At 40.5% G+C, this 14027-nt stretch overlaps 7 protein-coding genes across 7 annotated transcripts; 2 read left to right on the plus strand and 5 right to left on the minus strand.

Moving 5' to 3' along the window:
* Positions 1–36: 36 nt before the first annotated feature.
* On the minus strand, positions 37–3230 carry sac3 (TREX2 complex subunit Sac3; the record flags this gene model as incomplete). The annotated part of the gene is made up of 3 exons (XM_056183653.1): positions 37–2312; positions 2373–2613; positions 2724–3230. 3 exons carry the CDS (start codon positions 3228–3230, stop codon positions 37–39), a joined length of 3024 nt encoding a protein of 1007 aa, XP_056039296.1.
* A 528-nt stretch (positions 3231–3758) lies between these two features.
* Positions 3759–4568, minus strand: bxi1 (BAX inhibitor family protein Bxi1; the record flags this gene model as incomplete). Its single annotated transcript, XM_056183654.1, has 1 exon — positions 3759–4568. One exon carries the CDS (start codon positions 4566–4568, stop codon positions 3759–3761), a length of 810 nt encoding a protein of 269 aa, XP_056039030.1.
* An 886-nt stretch (positions 4569–5454) lies between these two features.
* Positions 5455–5720, minus strand: naa38 (NatC N-acetyltransferase non-catalytic Sm-like domain subunit Naa38; the record flags this gene model as incomplete). The annotated part of the gene is made up of 2 exons (XM_056183655.1): positions 5455–5525; positions 5573–5720. 2 exons carry the CDS (start codon positions 5718–5720, stop codon positions 5455–5457), a joined length of 219 nt encoding a protein of 72 aa, XP_056039254.1.
* Positions 5721–6620: 900 nt separating this feature from the next.
* Positions 6621–7199, plus strand: tpx1 (thioredoxin peroxidase Tpx1; the record flags this gene model as incomplete). The annotated part of the gene is made up of 1 exon (XM_056183656.1): positions 6621–7199. One exon carries the CDS (start codon positions 6621–6623, stop codon positions 7197–7199), a length of 579 nt encoding a protein of 192 aa, XP_056039712.1.
* A 360-nt stretch (positions 7200–7559) lies between these two features.
* SOMG_04880 (hydantoin racemase family, implicated in amino acid, or derivative metabolism) lies at positions 7560–8270 on the minus strand (the record flags this gene model as incomplete). The annotated part of the gene is made up of 1 exon (XM_056183657.1): positions 7560–8270. One exon carries the CDS (start codon positions 8268–8270, stop codon positions 7560–7562), a length of 711 nt encoding a protein of 236 aa, XP_056039721.1.
* An 854-nt stretch (positions 8271–9124) lies between these two features.
* xan1 (alpha-ketoglutarate-dependent xanthine dioxygenase Xan1) lies at positions 9125–10372 on the plus strand (the record flags this gene model as incomplete). Its single annotated transcript, XM_056183658.1, has 1 exon — positions 9125–10372. The coding sequence occupies one exon, from the start codon at positions 9125–9127 to the stop codon at positions 10370–10372; it is 1248 nt and encodes a 415-aa protein (XP_056039746.1).
* A 1798-nt stretch (positions 10373–12170) lies between these two features.
* On the minus strand, positions 12171–13844 carry SOMG_04882 (cysteine transmembrane transporter; the record flags this gene model as incomplete). Its single annotated transcript, XM_056183659.1, has 1 exon — positions 12171–13844. The coding sequence occupies one exon, from the start codon at positions 13842–13844 to the stop codon at positions 12171–12173; it is 1674 nt and encodes a 557-aa protein (XP_056039597.1).
* Positions 13845–14027: the final 183 nt, after the last annotated feature.

The raw sequence follows: 14027 nt of genomic DNA on the forward strand, positions 1-14027 counted from the left end.
ATCATCGTTAGTACATGATTTAGTCATCTTTAAATGTCATTTTGTTGTTTGCACCTTGTTTAAAACTTCTTGCGCCTTTTTTATTTTCTCACGCAGTAACGTTAATTCATCCGTCTCGTCTTTTGCATTGGATAGTACATAAGACATATCATCGTGATTGCCCGTAATCTCCTCCTCAAACGAAGGTATTGTTCTTCTAAGCGGCCGCTTTTTGCGCATACTGTTTACTCTAATCTCAGCTTCTCTCTTTCTATTATTTTGAGAAACTTGCTCGACTTGAAATGAAGGTGAATGTTCAGAAGTAACGTTGGATGACAGCAACTTGAGGCTTTCACCCAAAGTGGCGTCTTCAACAGCCCTTATGGTTAACACGTGAATGCTGCTGACTGCCGACCATGAAGAGGTAATGATGTCCATGAATCTTAATCGTTCGACATAGTCTTTTAGGGTATAATTACTTTTTGTCCACATGACTAGCAAAAGAGGAAACTTCGTCGTTGTGCGATCAGAAACAACTCGTAAAAAAGAGAAAAGATTATCTCTTAAAGGATCTGTCAATTTATACTTTTCCGGATTCCGACCGTTACCACTACATATCAATGAAGAGTTGCAAACACTATCCTCAACCAAACCCATGTCATAAACGCAGGCTCCGTAACACATCCGCTGCGTAGTCAAATCCAGTATAGTATCCGGCATTAGTAAGGTATACTCCCTGTTCAAAATTCTGCGAGTTAAGCTCCAAACAGAAGGATTAGATGAACACTTGAGACCTAGTTTCGACCTGAACCAGCGATAAATAGATGGCTTATTCGATGCGCTAAAAATCAATAGATGCCACGGCGAGCTTAAATCGTGTTTGCTTAACAAGTTAAAGAAAGAATCTATGTCTTCTTCCTTCCAAAATTTCTGTATCCGATCATGTTCCTGTCTAATCTGTTCAGATGCTAATTCATTTTTTATATTATAGTCTCCACTGAAAACACGCGTACCATGTGCGCTACGACTATTCAGACATGAGCTTCCAAGTAAAGTACCCAAAACAGCTTTATAGTGCTCTTGCTGCTGTTGTTCTTTTAGTCGTTGAATTTCGCGTTTTCGTTTTTCAAGCCAGCAATGTTGAGCTTTCAGTTTTATACGACTAAATGCCCTTGCTTTTATGGTGCTGTTGTGGGTTTCAACAGTGAGAGCCTCTAAACTGGAGAGGCGTATTAAATCCTTTACCATTGACATATAAATTGTTTGGGAGGTTTCGCTTATAAATTCATCGTAAACTTCTTTGCATATCCGGCCACATAACGGAGTCAACGTACGCTCCACTATGGATCGAAATATCAAATTTACATCATTTGAAGAAAACACCGGTTTTCTTTCAAGAGGAGTAGGCTTTTTTATGCTTGGAGGCGGTAAGGGCTTCAGCGCTTTTTCTGCACCGGAAGGTAATGACTCATCACTGGACCTAAAAAGTTCAGCATTCAAAGGTGTTTTGGGGACAGAAAAAGAAAAGCTGGGGGTGAAAGTGGGTGCATGTATGTTAAGTTTCCCTCTAGACAAAACTGAGTTACTGCCTTTTTCCCCGGCAACAGACGGATTTTCAACATTAAACGTTGGCTTACTAACAGGAAATTTCGGCCTTATTTCCTTCGAAACGGGAGATTTCGTCTCCCCTATCGGGGCAGTATCTCCATTTATTATAGCAGCAAAAGAGCGATTGTTTAATTTAGATTCAACCAATGCGTGGGAAAAGCGTTGCATTGAATCAGGCTTTGAGTCATCGAAATAACCAACCTTGTTTAAGTTTACAACTGGTTCTCCGTTTTCTTCAAAAACCTCCAAAGCATAATATTCGCAAAAGTCGAAAACATTACCTATAGTGTCAAACCGGAGTATTCGCTGCAAATCAACACAAGGGAATTTCGCATGAACTGACATATAGGCTTTGCGCATGGCCTTGATGGCACCTTTTCGAATAGATGTAAAGTGGGATTCTAACAAGCATGCCATCAAGTACGTCACAGAGGGAGATTTGACAAGTTTAAAAAATCTAGTATACAAATTCGGAGTAGCTTCCGTATTTAAGGGAAGTAAGTGACCAACCCGCTCATTGTTTTTTTGAGCAAGGGCTGACAGTCGTAAGGACAACTGTACACGGGGATCATTGAAGATATCGATAGGCAAATTTTGAGACTGTCGAACAACATCTTGATCACGAAGATGCGTAATGATGGAATAAGATCGAAACTCAGCTTCATTAGGACTGGATTTACCTTCTTTTCGAAGGTCGTCATAAAATTCACATAAGGATTGCAAAACTAACGGTTAGTTAATAAAGATAAGAGACAAGAAAAAGAGCTACAAAAATCGGTGCTTACCCTTTCGAAGCTGCTCCACTTCTTGTTGTGAACTAAAATTTTTCTTTTCGCACAATTGATGTAAACAAAGAATATGATACCTGGCAATCCGTTCATGGCAAGCCACGGCTTCTAACCCTCGGTTGTTTTGTAAGGTAAAGTCTTGGCGAATAGAGCGTGTTCGGTCACGCACGAAAAAGTGGGTCGAGTCCAAAGGATAAAGTCCGCAGACGATTTTGTCAATTAAGTAATCAAGTGATTTCTAAGGCACGTGTGAATAAATTGCACAAAAGTAACAAAAAGAGGAATCCTTCAAAAAGCCGTCATGTATTAAAGACGACGATTGAAGGATAACTGCGAGAAAATTCAAACCTTTAAAACGGGAGGAGGACGGACATCAGAAGGAAGCGCCTGTTCGTTTCCTGCAGCAGGACGATGAAAAGCTTTGACTGCCAGGTTTTTGTCGACACGGCCAGTTTCGGGATTTATTTCCCATCGTTCTAAATTGTTTTGATATTCACGCTGTTCACGCTCATATTCAGGACACATGTCTTGGCAGGTACCTATAAAGGTCACCGCTTCATCCAGTTGCCTTGGTTTGGAAGGGTCGTCAATTAATCCCTTCTGGATAGCATCTTCACGCTCCTTATCACGCAAACGTCGCAATTCTTCAAACCGATTCCCTTGTAGGGAGGACGTAAACCTCTTTTGGCGTGTCTCCTGTGCATCCACATCCTCTGCTGTCGCACTTTCATCATCCTCTACAGGCGACACATCCTTGTTCGACTCTTTCTGAGAATGAGAAAAACTCCTCCTTGTTTCCTCACGCGTAAACGATCCCTTCAATTGATTGAATCCACTTTCATCTGGTTTTTCCATGAACAATGGATTGTTTACCAGGTGTTGGTAGTTGGTAGGTTTTTACGAAATATGCTGTATCAAAGTGTGAAACTATATATTGAGTACGTTAAAGCAGACTTAGCGTAGGGTGAAATACAAAATACAAATGTGGAAGGAAGTGCATTAAACGGTAAACAAAAGATGAAATGTACGAAAATATAGAATTTCGAAAAGAAACACGGATGCTTGCAACGAGAATAAAATGTGGTATTGAAACGAAGTTCGCCTCGAAATATTGTTTTTGATAATTTATTTTTTCAACGTCAACCAAATATAAAGAGATACGAAAACAGAGACAGTGCACCATCAATAAATAAGATAAAAAGTAAAGTTGATGTCGATATAAGCGGTTTTTTTTTGCACGTAATTGATCAATGAAGCATTCTGCAATACAAAAGAAGAATCAAGGCTTCATAGAGATTGCCCATGAAAACGAAACAAGTAGAATCGAAAGAGAAGGAGAAAAGACCGGGCAAACGACCGTAAAACAGACTATAAATATTTTTTTTAGCGATCATCATCTTGAAGCATTCCGACGATCTGCAGAACACGAACAAACAAGTTGATAAAGTCAAGGTACAACATCAAACTGGACATGATGAATTCTTCGGGAGAATAGCGATGAAGGATATTATGAGTGTCGTACAAGATGTAACCGCAAAAGACAAGTGTGCCAAAGCCAGCAAAAGCCAGTTCAGCCAAGGGCATGGATGGCATAAACATAAAAACCAAGGGGGATAAAACAAGCGTCCATAACGAAATGTAGAGAAAGCCTCCAAGACGACTGAAGTCATACTTGGATTGGAAAGTAAAAGCGGTAAGAGCCACAAAGATTCCGAGGGTAATAAACACGGCTTCCAAGATAATGCGAGCTGAGAAGAAGGAAATGGCAGTGCCTAGGGTAAGACCTTCCAAAGCCGTGAATGTAAAAAGGAGAATGTAGTTTCTAGGGTACGAATACGGCTTCAAAATAAGGCCGAAGAGGACGCCCAGAGACACAAAGAAATTGACAAGTAAAAACCATGGGTGGTTTTTCACCCAAAGGGACAATGTCGGTTCCAAATAAAAAATGCCGCCAAATAACGAGGTGACAAAAAGCTGAGCACTCAGAATTGCATAAACTTTTCTCAAAAAGGCCATTCGAATGGTTCGGCCACATTCGGCCACCGGCCTTGTATCCTTGAATACCTCCTCCACAGCAGGAGTTGCAGCAGGATTTGTTTCTCCGACTTCTGTGTAGGAAGGAGGAGCTTGGGCAGGTCCCACATTACTTTCTATGGGTTCCTCTTGAGGAACGCTCTGATAACTCTTGCTCATGATAAACCGTCGATTTCTAGCAACTCTTTGGATATACGAGTCAATTGAAGGATAATTTTATAAATACAATCAAGTGAAAGGCAAATTTTATCCTGAAAACAAGTTACTATACGGAAGGAAGTGGATGGAAGAAATATGCAGGAAACCAACGCGCACAAGGGAGTGTCTCTCAATTGTGACGTCAAAAAAAAACGAAAACAAGGCGAGAGAAAAGAAGAACAAACAAATAGAAATGTAAAGAAACGAAAAAGAGATTTGGAAGAGGGAAGCTATCGGGGTCCTTTCTTGCTTATGGAAAATGCAAGCGACGGAGATACAGGAATGGAAGATGAAGTGGTCTATTTGAATGGGAGATGGAGAGAAGGAGACTTACAAAGAGGAAAAGCAAAACAAAGCATGTATTTCATTCTTTTCTAGATTGCTCCGTCAACAAGAGGCGACCCTTGAATTCGGGTTTGCAAGCTTGTAAGCTTCTAATATTGTCTGCTTGTTTTTGAAGGTGATTCTTAGATTAGGGAATAGATATCTGCAAGGTGGAGCTAGAAAGTGGCAGTTTGCCAATGGAAGGATAGGTCTTGGAGGGAAAGAGTAGATGCTGTGGATGGAGCGAGGTAGAGAGGGAAATGGTGCTTTTGTTGGAAACATGGAAGCGTTATATGCCAGGATATCAGGATCTCTGAGAGATCAAGCGAATTCGCGTCGTCAAACAGTCATCCAAGTTGATTTGGAAAATTGCGAAACGTTTCCAAGGATTCAAGAATTGGAACGAGCTGCTAGCGCTACTTTGTGAGACTTCCATTTTCCTTGTACAAGTTTTAAAGAACGGCAACAACAACGAGATTCCTATTGTTTTATGGAGAGTCCTTTTCATGAGAAGCTAGAAATCCTAAACATGCAGAGAAAAAGACTTGATGTGTTTTCCGGGGATCACAACAAGACCCAATGCTCGAGTTAGGCCTATATAGAGCTGTTAGCAGTGCCTTTGCACAACATTTCGACATTACCATTGGAATCCTCCGTTGTGTTGGACAAGATGGCGGTTCCCTCATGATCTGTGCATAAAAAGCATCCATAAAATTTCCGGCGATCAGAAACTTCAATAAGAACTTGATGATTCAGCCAACGTTGAAGTTGCTGCTTTCCAGAGTCCATTTCGGTTCTTGGTTCTCGGTTCTTGTGGAGAGGACAAGGCAAACGCTGATGAGAGAATCGTTGGATACAACAGAGAGTAGAGTCATCTTAAACTGTTTTCTTTTCCTTTTTCTTTTTTTTTTCTTTTTTTCTTTTCGACACGATGCTGTTTGTTAGGTATCGAGTTTGTGTCGCTTGAATATAAGCTTATTTGGAGCGACGTTTTGCGACATTAAATTGAAATGCCAAACAACGCGATGGGTTAGAAATGCATTCTTTGCATTTCTAGTCGTTTTCGTATTCTATTAGAGCCTAAAAACTCGCTCGTTTTCTCTCCATTTCTTGGAGTGCTTTCCAAAACCAGCAAGATGGATATGGTCCAAAGGACACGAGTCATCAAACAGGTCCTCAACCTCAACGTTGACCGATCACGAATAAAGAAACCGACAAGAATAGATGACAAATCTTGTACTCAACAGAGTAGTAGAGAAAAAAACATTTTCTTACGACGATACCATCCCAATACCACCCTTTGTTAATCAAGTCTTTCCTTTTCTCTCTCTCCTTCAAATTCATTTGCCGCATTCTATCACAGCACACTAACCCCTTTACCGCTCTCCAAGGCAAATGAATCAGCAGAACCTGTCCAGACCAAAAGGATCGACGGTCTTCGGTTGCGGTACTTTTAATTTTTTGATGACATAATGTCATCCTGACTAAACCTTAGCTAAGCTGATTAGGCTATCAAGGGAGGAATTGGCGATCTAGAACACCATCGAACGATCTACGACCTCGTCTAATCGCGAGCTTTCAAATCAGCGGGGCATCGCCCCCAGACTATATAAAGGGTGGTCTCCTCCATACTTTTCCTCCATCGAACAAAGAAACACTCAAGTAATACTCGAGAAATCTTAAAGAAAAATGGTATTGAACATTGGACAACCTGCTCCCGACTTTAAGGGTACTGCCGTCGTGAACGGTGCTTTTGAAGAAATCTCCTTGTCCCAATACAAGGGTAAGTGGGTCTTCTTGGGCTTCTACCCTCTCGACTTCACTTTTGTCTGCCCTACTGAGATTGTCGCTTTCTCTGAAGCTGCTTCCAAGTTTGCTGAACGTGGTGCTGAAGTTATCTTGGCCTCTACTGACTCTGAATACTCTCACCTTGCCTTCATCAACACTCCCCGTAAGGACGGTGGTTTGGGTGGTATCAAGATCCCCCTCTTGTCCGACGGTAACCACAAGATCTCCCGTGACTATGGTGTCTTGATCGAAGACGCTGGTGTTGCTTTCCGTGGTCTCTTCTTGATTGACCCTAACGGCGTTTTGCGTCAAATCACCATCAACGACCTTCCCGTCGGTCGTTCCGTTGAAGAGTCTCTTCGTCTTTTGGATGCTTTCCAATTCGTTGAAGAGCACGGTGAAGTTTGCCCTGCTAACTGGCAAAAGGGTGCTGATTCCATTGATACTAAGGATCCCTCCAAGTACTTTGGCAAGCAATAAATGAGAATGCGCTAGGAGTGATCAAAGGACATACATTGTTGTGTCCTTCTCTAAGCCTTTTCTCTTTTTGCTGGTTTTATGTTAGATGAATTCAATTTTGTTCTCGTTGAATATGAAAGCCAAAGAGCAGCTATGAACTTGTAGAAATCTAGATATAGGAAAGTAGCGTCTATGGACGTAAGAGTAGTAAAACTAGTTGAACGAGTAAAGCAGTACGAATAGGAAAACAATCTCTTTTTCTTTTTTTTTTTTTTTTTTTTTTTTTTTTTTTTTTTTTTTTTTTTTTTTTTTTTTTTTTTTTCTTTTTATTACTACCTGCTTCCGTCTATGAATAGTGCAGGCCGACATATGGGTACGCACTTATGGGTACTGATAAGTACCAGATTTCGAAGTCGTTAGTCTTTGTCGTACAAGACCAGAGAGCTGCTCTACAGCAGCGTGGACGCCATCAATGATGGGGATCTCTGGACCCACGGCTTCTTGAATCGAATCACGGATGGCCGCCAAGGCAGCGCCTCCCAAACAAATCGAGTCGGCACCGTGGACACGGACGAGTTCTTGTGCGCGCTGTACCAGGAGAGATTTGCGTTCTTCAGGATCCATGTTGGAGAGTTGCAGCACAGTACGTCCTGTGGAGGCAATGGCTGCGATGCGAGAACGTTCCAGGCCAAAGGATTGGAGGAGTTCGTACAGCAAACATTCTGAACGAAAAGTACTGGTAAGGATGCCGACCTTTCGACCAACGGTTAGAGCAGCCAAGACCGAGGCTTGAACGATGCCCATGCAAGGAAGCTGGAACGACTCGCGGATCATGTCGACGAGAGGCGTAGGTGAGTAGCAAGCCACAACGATGGCATCGATTCCTTCTAGCGTCTCGGGTCTAAGAGACTGAAAGACCAGGGAAGCTGTAAGGGTGGCCTCTGTGATTGAGTCGATGACGGCAGCTCCTGGAGCTGGGCAGGTAAAGAAGCGCAATGTAACATCTGGGGCAACCAATTTGGGCAGCTTCTCCTGGAGGGAATCGGTAATGAAGCGAGACGAGTTTGGATTAATGATCAGTAGAGTAGGCATGTTGAAGCTCAAACGGCAAGAAAATAGAAAGGAGAGACACAAAGAGAAAGAGAGAATAGGAAAACTTCATTCCAACGAAACCACGGAGTTCCTGTACAATCTCACTAGATAGATTCCAGAATTAGATATCTGGGAAACTTGGACGAATACGGAAATCGGCCTTGTCTTACCACAAAAAACAGAGACACCAGCACCGGGTCTGATAATTCGAAACGCACAAGCAACAATCTGCGACCTAGAAAAGCCAACGAGCAACGAAAAAGAAACAAAGGAATTACAAAGAAGAAGCGAATAACCAAAGGAACAATGTTTCGTATTTCTCCTAAAGCACAAAACACTTGCAACAAAGAACCAAAGAAGGATAAAAATTTAAAATAAAATAAAAAAAAAAAAAAAAAAAAAGAGAGAAAAGAAACAAAAGAGAGGAAACAATGAGTCAAATTCAAAACCACCACCAAAACAATCTCTCTTTGAGTCCGGTTTGTCGAAAACGAGAATATACGGACCTCCAAGGAAGATGAACCTATCGTCTCTACGATGTCATTTCTTCTTATCAATGGTAAAATGAAAGGAGCAGGGCCATAGTGTTTGATAAGCCAAAAACAACGTAGCCACCAAGGCCTTGGATGGACATTTATAAATACGGCGAATTTACATGTTTGATCTCTCCTCCCAATTTACACTAATTTTCTTTCCTAAAGTTGTTTGTTAACGGACGGTCTAGTTTACCTCTCATACATTGCAACTTTTCTTTTACTTCTACTACTACTACTACTACTACTGTTATTTGCTACTTGTCTGCTTGTCAGTTTGTACTCTTACTCCCACCTTTGTTTTGTTTGTTGATATTAGAAATGACGAAAATTGAAACCACTACCACCACCAACGTTCCTCCTATGACATTATCCGTCCAAAACACGGCTTCCAATGCCTTCAAGCCTTACACGACATCTCATGGCTTGCGCATTTCTCCCGCTCCTTTGCCTTCTCACAGCACGGATGTCTCATTCGGTGCCCTTATTGAAGGCATTGACCTGCGCAAGATGACTGATGAACAATTCCAGGAGATCCGCACCGCACTCTTTGAACATCAAGTCGTTTGCTTTCCCAACCAACACAGTCTGCCTCCTCAGAATCAGTACGACATCACACATCGGTTTGACCCCGAGAGTTCCACATACGGCCATGGGAATAGTTCCAATAAGCAAGAAAATAGCATTCTCCATCCCGATCTTCACACCGTCCCCGCTGTACCACAGGTCCAATTGATCGGCCATGGTGTAATTCAAAATCATTACGGCTTACCTGAAGCTCGTCTCAAGCATCCTCATCATCGTAGCTTCCATCGTGATCCCATTTCAGCCGAAGAAGAACATAAAAAGCAAGTCACTCGCTTCTATCGTTGGCATATTGATGCTGCTCTTTACGACTATAATCCTCCTGTTGTCACCACGCTTTCTGCCATTTCAGTCCCTCGGGGCACCCAAACTCTGCGGTACGATGATAAATCAGGCCATGAAATGCCCGTTCCCCTTGGTTCAACTGCGTTTGCCTCTGGCTACAAGTTGTTTGATTTGCTTTCCGACGAGCAAAAGAAAATCGCCGCCCGCACTCGTGTTCAGTACCTCCCACACGCATATGTCGCTATCCATAAGGCTCGTGCCTTGCCTAATGGCCTAAGTATGTACTCGGAGGACTTGGAACTCCCAAAGGACAAATTGCCGGATTGGGAAGAGAGCAAAATTAAGACTTTTCCTCTTCTTTGGAAGAATCCCGTTACCGGTAAGCTTGCTCTTCAAACTCATGGTTGCTGTGCCGAAAAGATTTACATTGACAATCCAGAGGGTTCTACCACCGTCATCGATGACCTTGCAAAGGTTCGCGAAATACTCTACAGTTATCAACGCCCCGGCATCAATCCCGAGCGTGTTTACTGCCATGACTGGAAAGAGGGTGATTTCGTAATTTTCCACAATCGCGGTCTCATTCATTGCATTACAGGTGCCTATGATGATAGCCAAACACGAGTCTTTCATCAATGCAATTTGGCTGCTTCTCATCCTCCTGCCGGACCTACCGCTGAAGAAATTGCTTCCATATGAAACAGCTGTTCGTATGCCAATTCTATTTTAGTAAACCCAAAGTTGACAAAGTTCGTTAATATGGCTTGTTTTCATTTGGTGCTTGCGTTGTGTCGTTTTGTTTTTACCTGCATCAGCTTGTCACGTAATTCCCTTTCCTTTATTCGCTACGTCTTATGTTTACTTATATGAATTTCAGTATTGATGTTCAACAAATCTTTAATTTGTTCAATGGTCAGCCCTTGTCCATCTCTTACTTTACTCTGCATAGTTAGTGTAAGAATGTCATGGTTCGTTTAATGTTATCCATCACCGTTAGTTTTTGTTAATAGTAGGAATTGGATTACATCTATGATGCTGCTTCTAGCAAGTAAGACAACGATGTCCATATTTTGAACGACTGACTAACTATTAGTGTCAATTGCATTAAATCCAATATGATTTGGAAGAGTGCTGGGCAATATATTTGTCGCAGTATTCCATACAGTTGTTCCCAATGCCTTCTGTTAGCCTCATCTTTCGGCCTGAAGAAGTACGGAGTGTTTAAATATTTGAACCCTGCTGTTTGCTAGTTGATTTTTATCATTCTAAACATATTCTTATTTCTTGTTTTGACGAGTATGTTGTGTATAACTATAAAATATTCTAACTGTTCCAGTAAATCAAAAGGCACACTAAAGCATGAATTCAAATTTGGTAAACGGCATAGCGGTTTAGGAAATGCTTTGTCTTGTACTTTTGGTATGTACTCTTTGGAGATTTTTCCTCTCACAATATCTTTTTAACCTATATAGAATCGCTCAATGTCTGAGAGACATTCGAACGAAGAAACTGAATTTCAACCTCTTGATGACCAAACACTGAAGTCTGAGGTTTCGTGTTTACTTATTTCTGTAATCTTGTCGAAACGGTTGTATTTCTTCTTCGATTTTCACGCCATTCTTTGCAAGCACGGATTCTTAGTCCACTAAATTACAAATAATAAAACATTTGCATAAAAATTATATGTTTGTTTCTCATTCACTCATTCAAGGATCTCCTAATATGTTTCAATTTCTTTTCACGGCACTGTTAGCCAAACATGGGTTATTTCAATCATGAATTGAAGAATAATGATTTAAATATTCGCCATTTAATGAGAATACTTTTTGAGAAGAACTGTAACTTCAAATCAACACTGCATGGTATAAATGCATATTTAATAAACAACTTCAACGATATCGAAACTCGTCATCTGATAATTCTACTATGCAGTACTAAAGAAATATTCTCAAATATTAGCAAAACCTATTGTTTTAAAGAATAAGTAACATTACAAAAAGTAAATAAAGCATCAAATGTTTTATTTTAAAGTCCTTAAGCAAAAAACCGAAAATATATACTCCCGGATATAAAGTTCAAGATTCCGTTAGTTCATTATTGACAAATCTAGATAAATCCTTCAATTTATAGTCAGAATGTTTAAATCAGTCACATCCTTTAATATGAATAAGTGAGATCGGCTTCCTACCGCTATTTTTTTTTAACCAGCTCATAGATATTGCTTTTTTGTACACACGTAGCACTACCTGTGTTCTATTTAAAACTGCTACAAGTGTTGTTGTTATGAGCACTCAAGACACAATTTCGTGTAGATGCACAACAGAAAATAAGAGTTTCATAAAAATATTAGGAGAGATACTTTATTAGTGAAATCCATCATGGATTTCTTTTACTAAACATCTAAACAAAAGGAAACTACTAAAAAAGCAAAACAATAATAATAATAAATGGAAAGACAAAGGCACAAAAGGGGGAAAGACGTAACAAAAAAAGGACATTACAATGGATAAATAAACATCAGATTTTCTTGATCAGTCAAATCCAACATAGAATTATCGATGAATCCTGAAGTAGGATTTCCAGAGGAATCTACGAACTCAACCAAAGTCTTAGAAATCTTTTCTTCATGATTTTGTTCGCGTAAAGAACGGCGTTTCTCGTTTTGACGAACGAGGATCCAACGGATGGTTAAAAGAATTGCGGGAGAAACCGACCAAGAAACAACGATCTGAACAATCCAAGCAGGATAATATCTAGGAGCGTCATGGCTCTGCCACATTTGAGGTCCAATGATGTTGGCTATGGCATAGGCAATCATAAACAAAACACCTCTAGTAAGCTTTTTGGTATATCCAGAGCATGTGGCAGACATCCACCCAAGGGAAATAATAAAAGGAATTCCAAAATTGCTTGCTATAATGATGGCAGCCAATTCTCCTATTTTACGATCCCAAGGGATTGCGACAGAAGCAATCCCTCCTGCTAAGCAGGGAATGTACCACAAGGCTCCATGGAACGCACTTTGGTTCACAATTAGAGTCATAAAGTATGTAGCAAGAACAGAGCTCACACAATTATACCCAGAATTAGCGACACTGACCAAGGTAGAATTTAAATTCGATACACCCAAACTAGTAAACAACAAGTTTTGTTGATAAGCCAGATTATTAGCAAGCTGATTTGTGAAAACATGAAGAGCAAACAACCAAGTAACTGGTTCTTTTAAAGCTTCGAATACCTGATACTTTTTGAATTTTTTGGATTCGATGCCGCTGTTATTGTTTCTGCGCACGCGGTCTACCGTATGCAAACGTTCACTTTTTGTCAAAAAGCGTGCTTTGGTAGGATTATCTGGGTAATAGAAAAAGAGCCAAAGAGTCATAAAGAAAGTGATACCTCCAACGATGATCATAAAAAGCTTCCAAGGAGAGACAGTATGGGTAGCGTACTGCACGCCATATGCAATAAAACCAGCGGGAATGTTACATCCGTAGCAAGAAATATAAAAGATAGGTTGAAGAAAAATCAGTTCGTTGTGTGGGAAGAACATACCGAGTGTAGCTTCCATCGTAGGAAGCAAAGAGGATTCCACGACACCAAGGAAGAAACGAAGTGCCATAAGTCCACCGAAATTGTAAGCCGTACAATGCAAAAAGATTATGATCGTCCAAAGAGCCGTTGAGGTAGCGACGAATTTTCCCACAGGAAATCGTTGTAGTAACAAATGGCCAGGGATTTGACCTACTATGTATCCCACATAAAAGATTGTGTTTAGATCATTGTATTGGTTTTTTGTAATATGTGTATCATCGAATAGGCCAAGGATGCTGGAGTAACTGAGGGTAGCTTTATCGATATACAGCATCATATCTAAAAGCATTACCATTGCAAGAACGGTAAAGTATAATTTCCAGCGCAGTTTTTTTTCTTGTTTAGGATTTAAAGGCTCCAATTCCTCTGCTGCTTTCATATACTTGAAAGTTTCGTCCAAAAGGGAATTCGAATGGCTTTGGGTATTAGAAAGCGAACTTTGAGAAACTTCCGAAAGAGAGGTAAACTTTTCCACATTGCTTTCTTTCTCCATGCTACTTTTTCCATTTTTTTCGGTTTCAAAAGAGTCATCAACATCACTGTTATGAATGGAAGGAGGGTTTCTGAAGATTTCGCTCATGTTTTGAATATCAAATGAAATAGAAATACTCCTATTTCCTCTATAAATCAATTCCTAGCAACAGGTTTTTGCTTTTTTTATTTATTTATTTACAACGCAAACCTCAGCAAAACAATGCGACAATGACAACAAACGTCCACAACTCCAAAGGATTTATGCTTCTGAAAAGCGAATAATGAATCG

Source organism: Schizosaccharomyces osmophilus, chromosome 3 (assembly GCF_027921745.1).
Source record: "Schizosaccharomyces osmophilus chromosome 3, complete sequence".
Classification (NCBI taxonomy): Eukaryota; Fungi; Ascomycota; class Schizosaccharomycetes; order Schizosaccharomycetales; family Schizosaccharomycetaceae; genus Schizosaccharomyces; species Schizosaccharomyces osmophilus.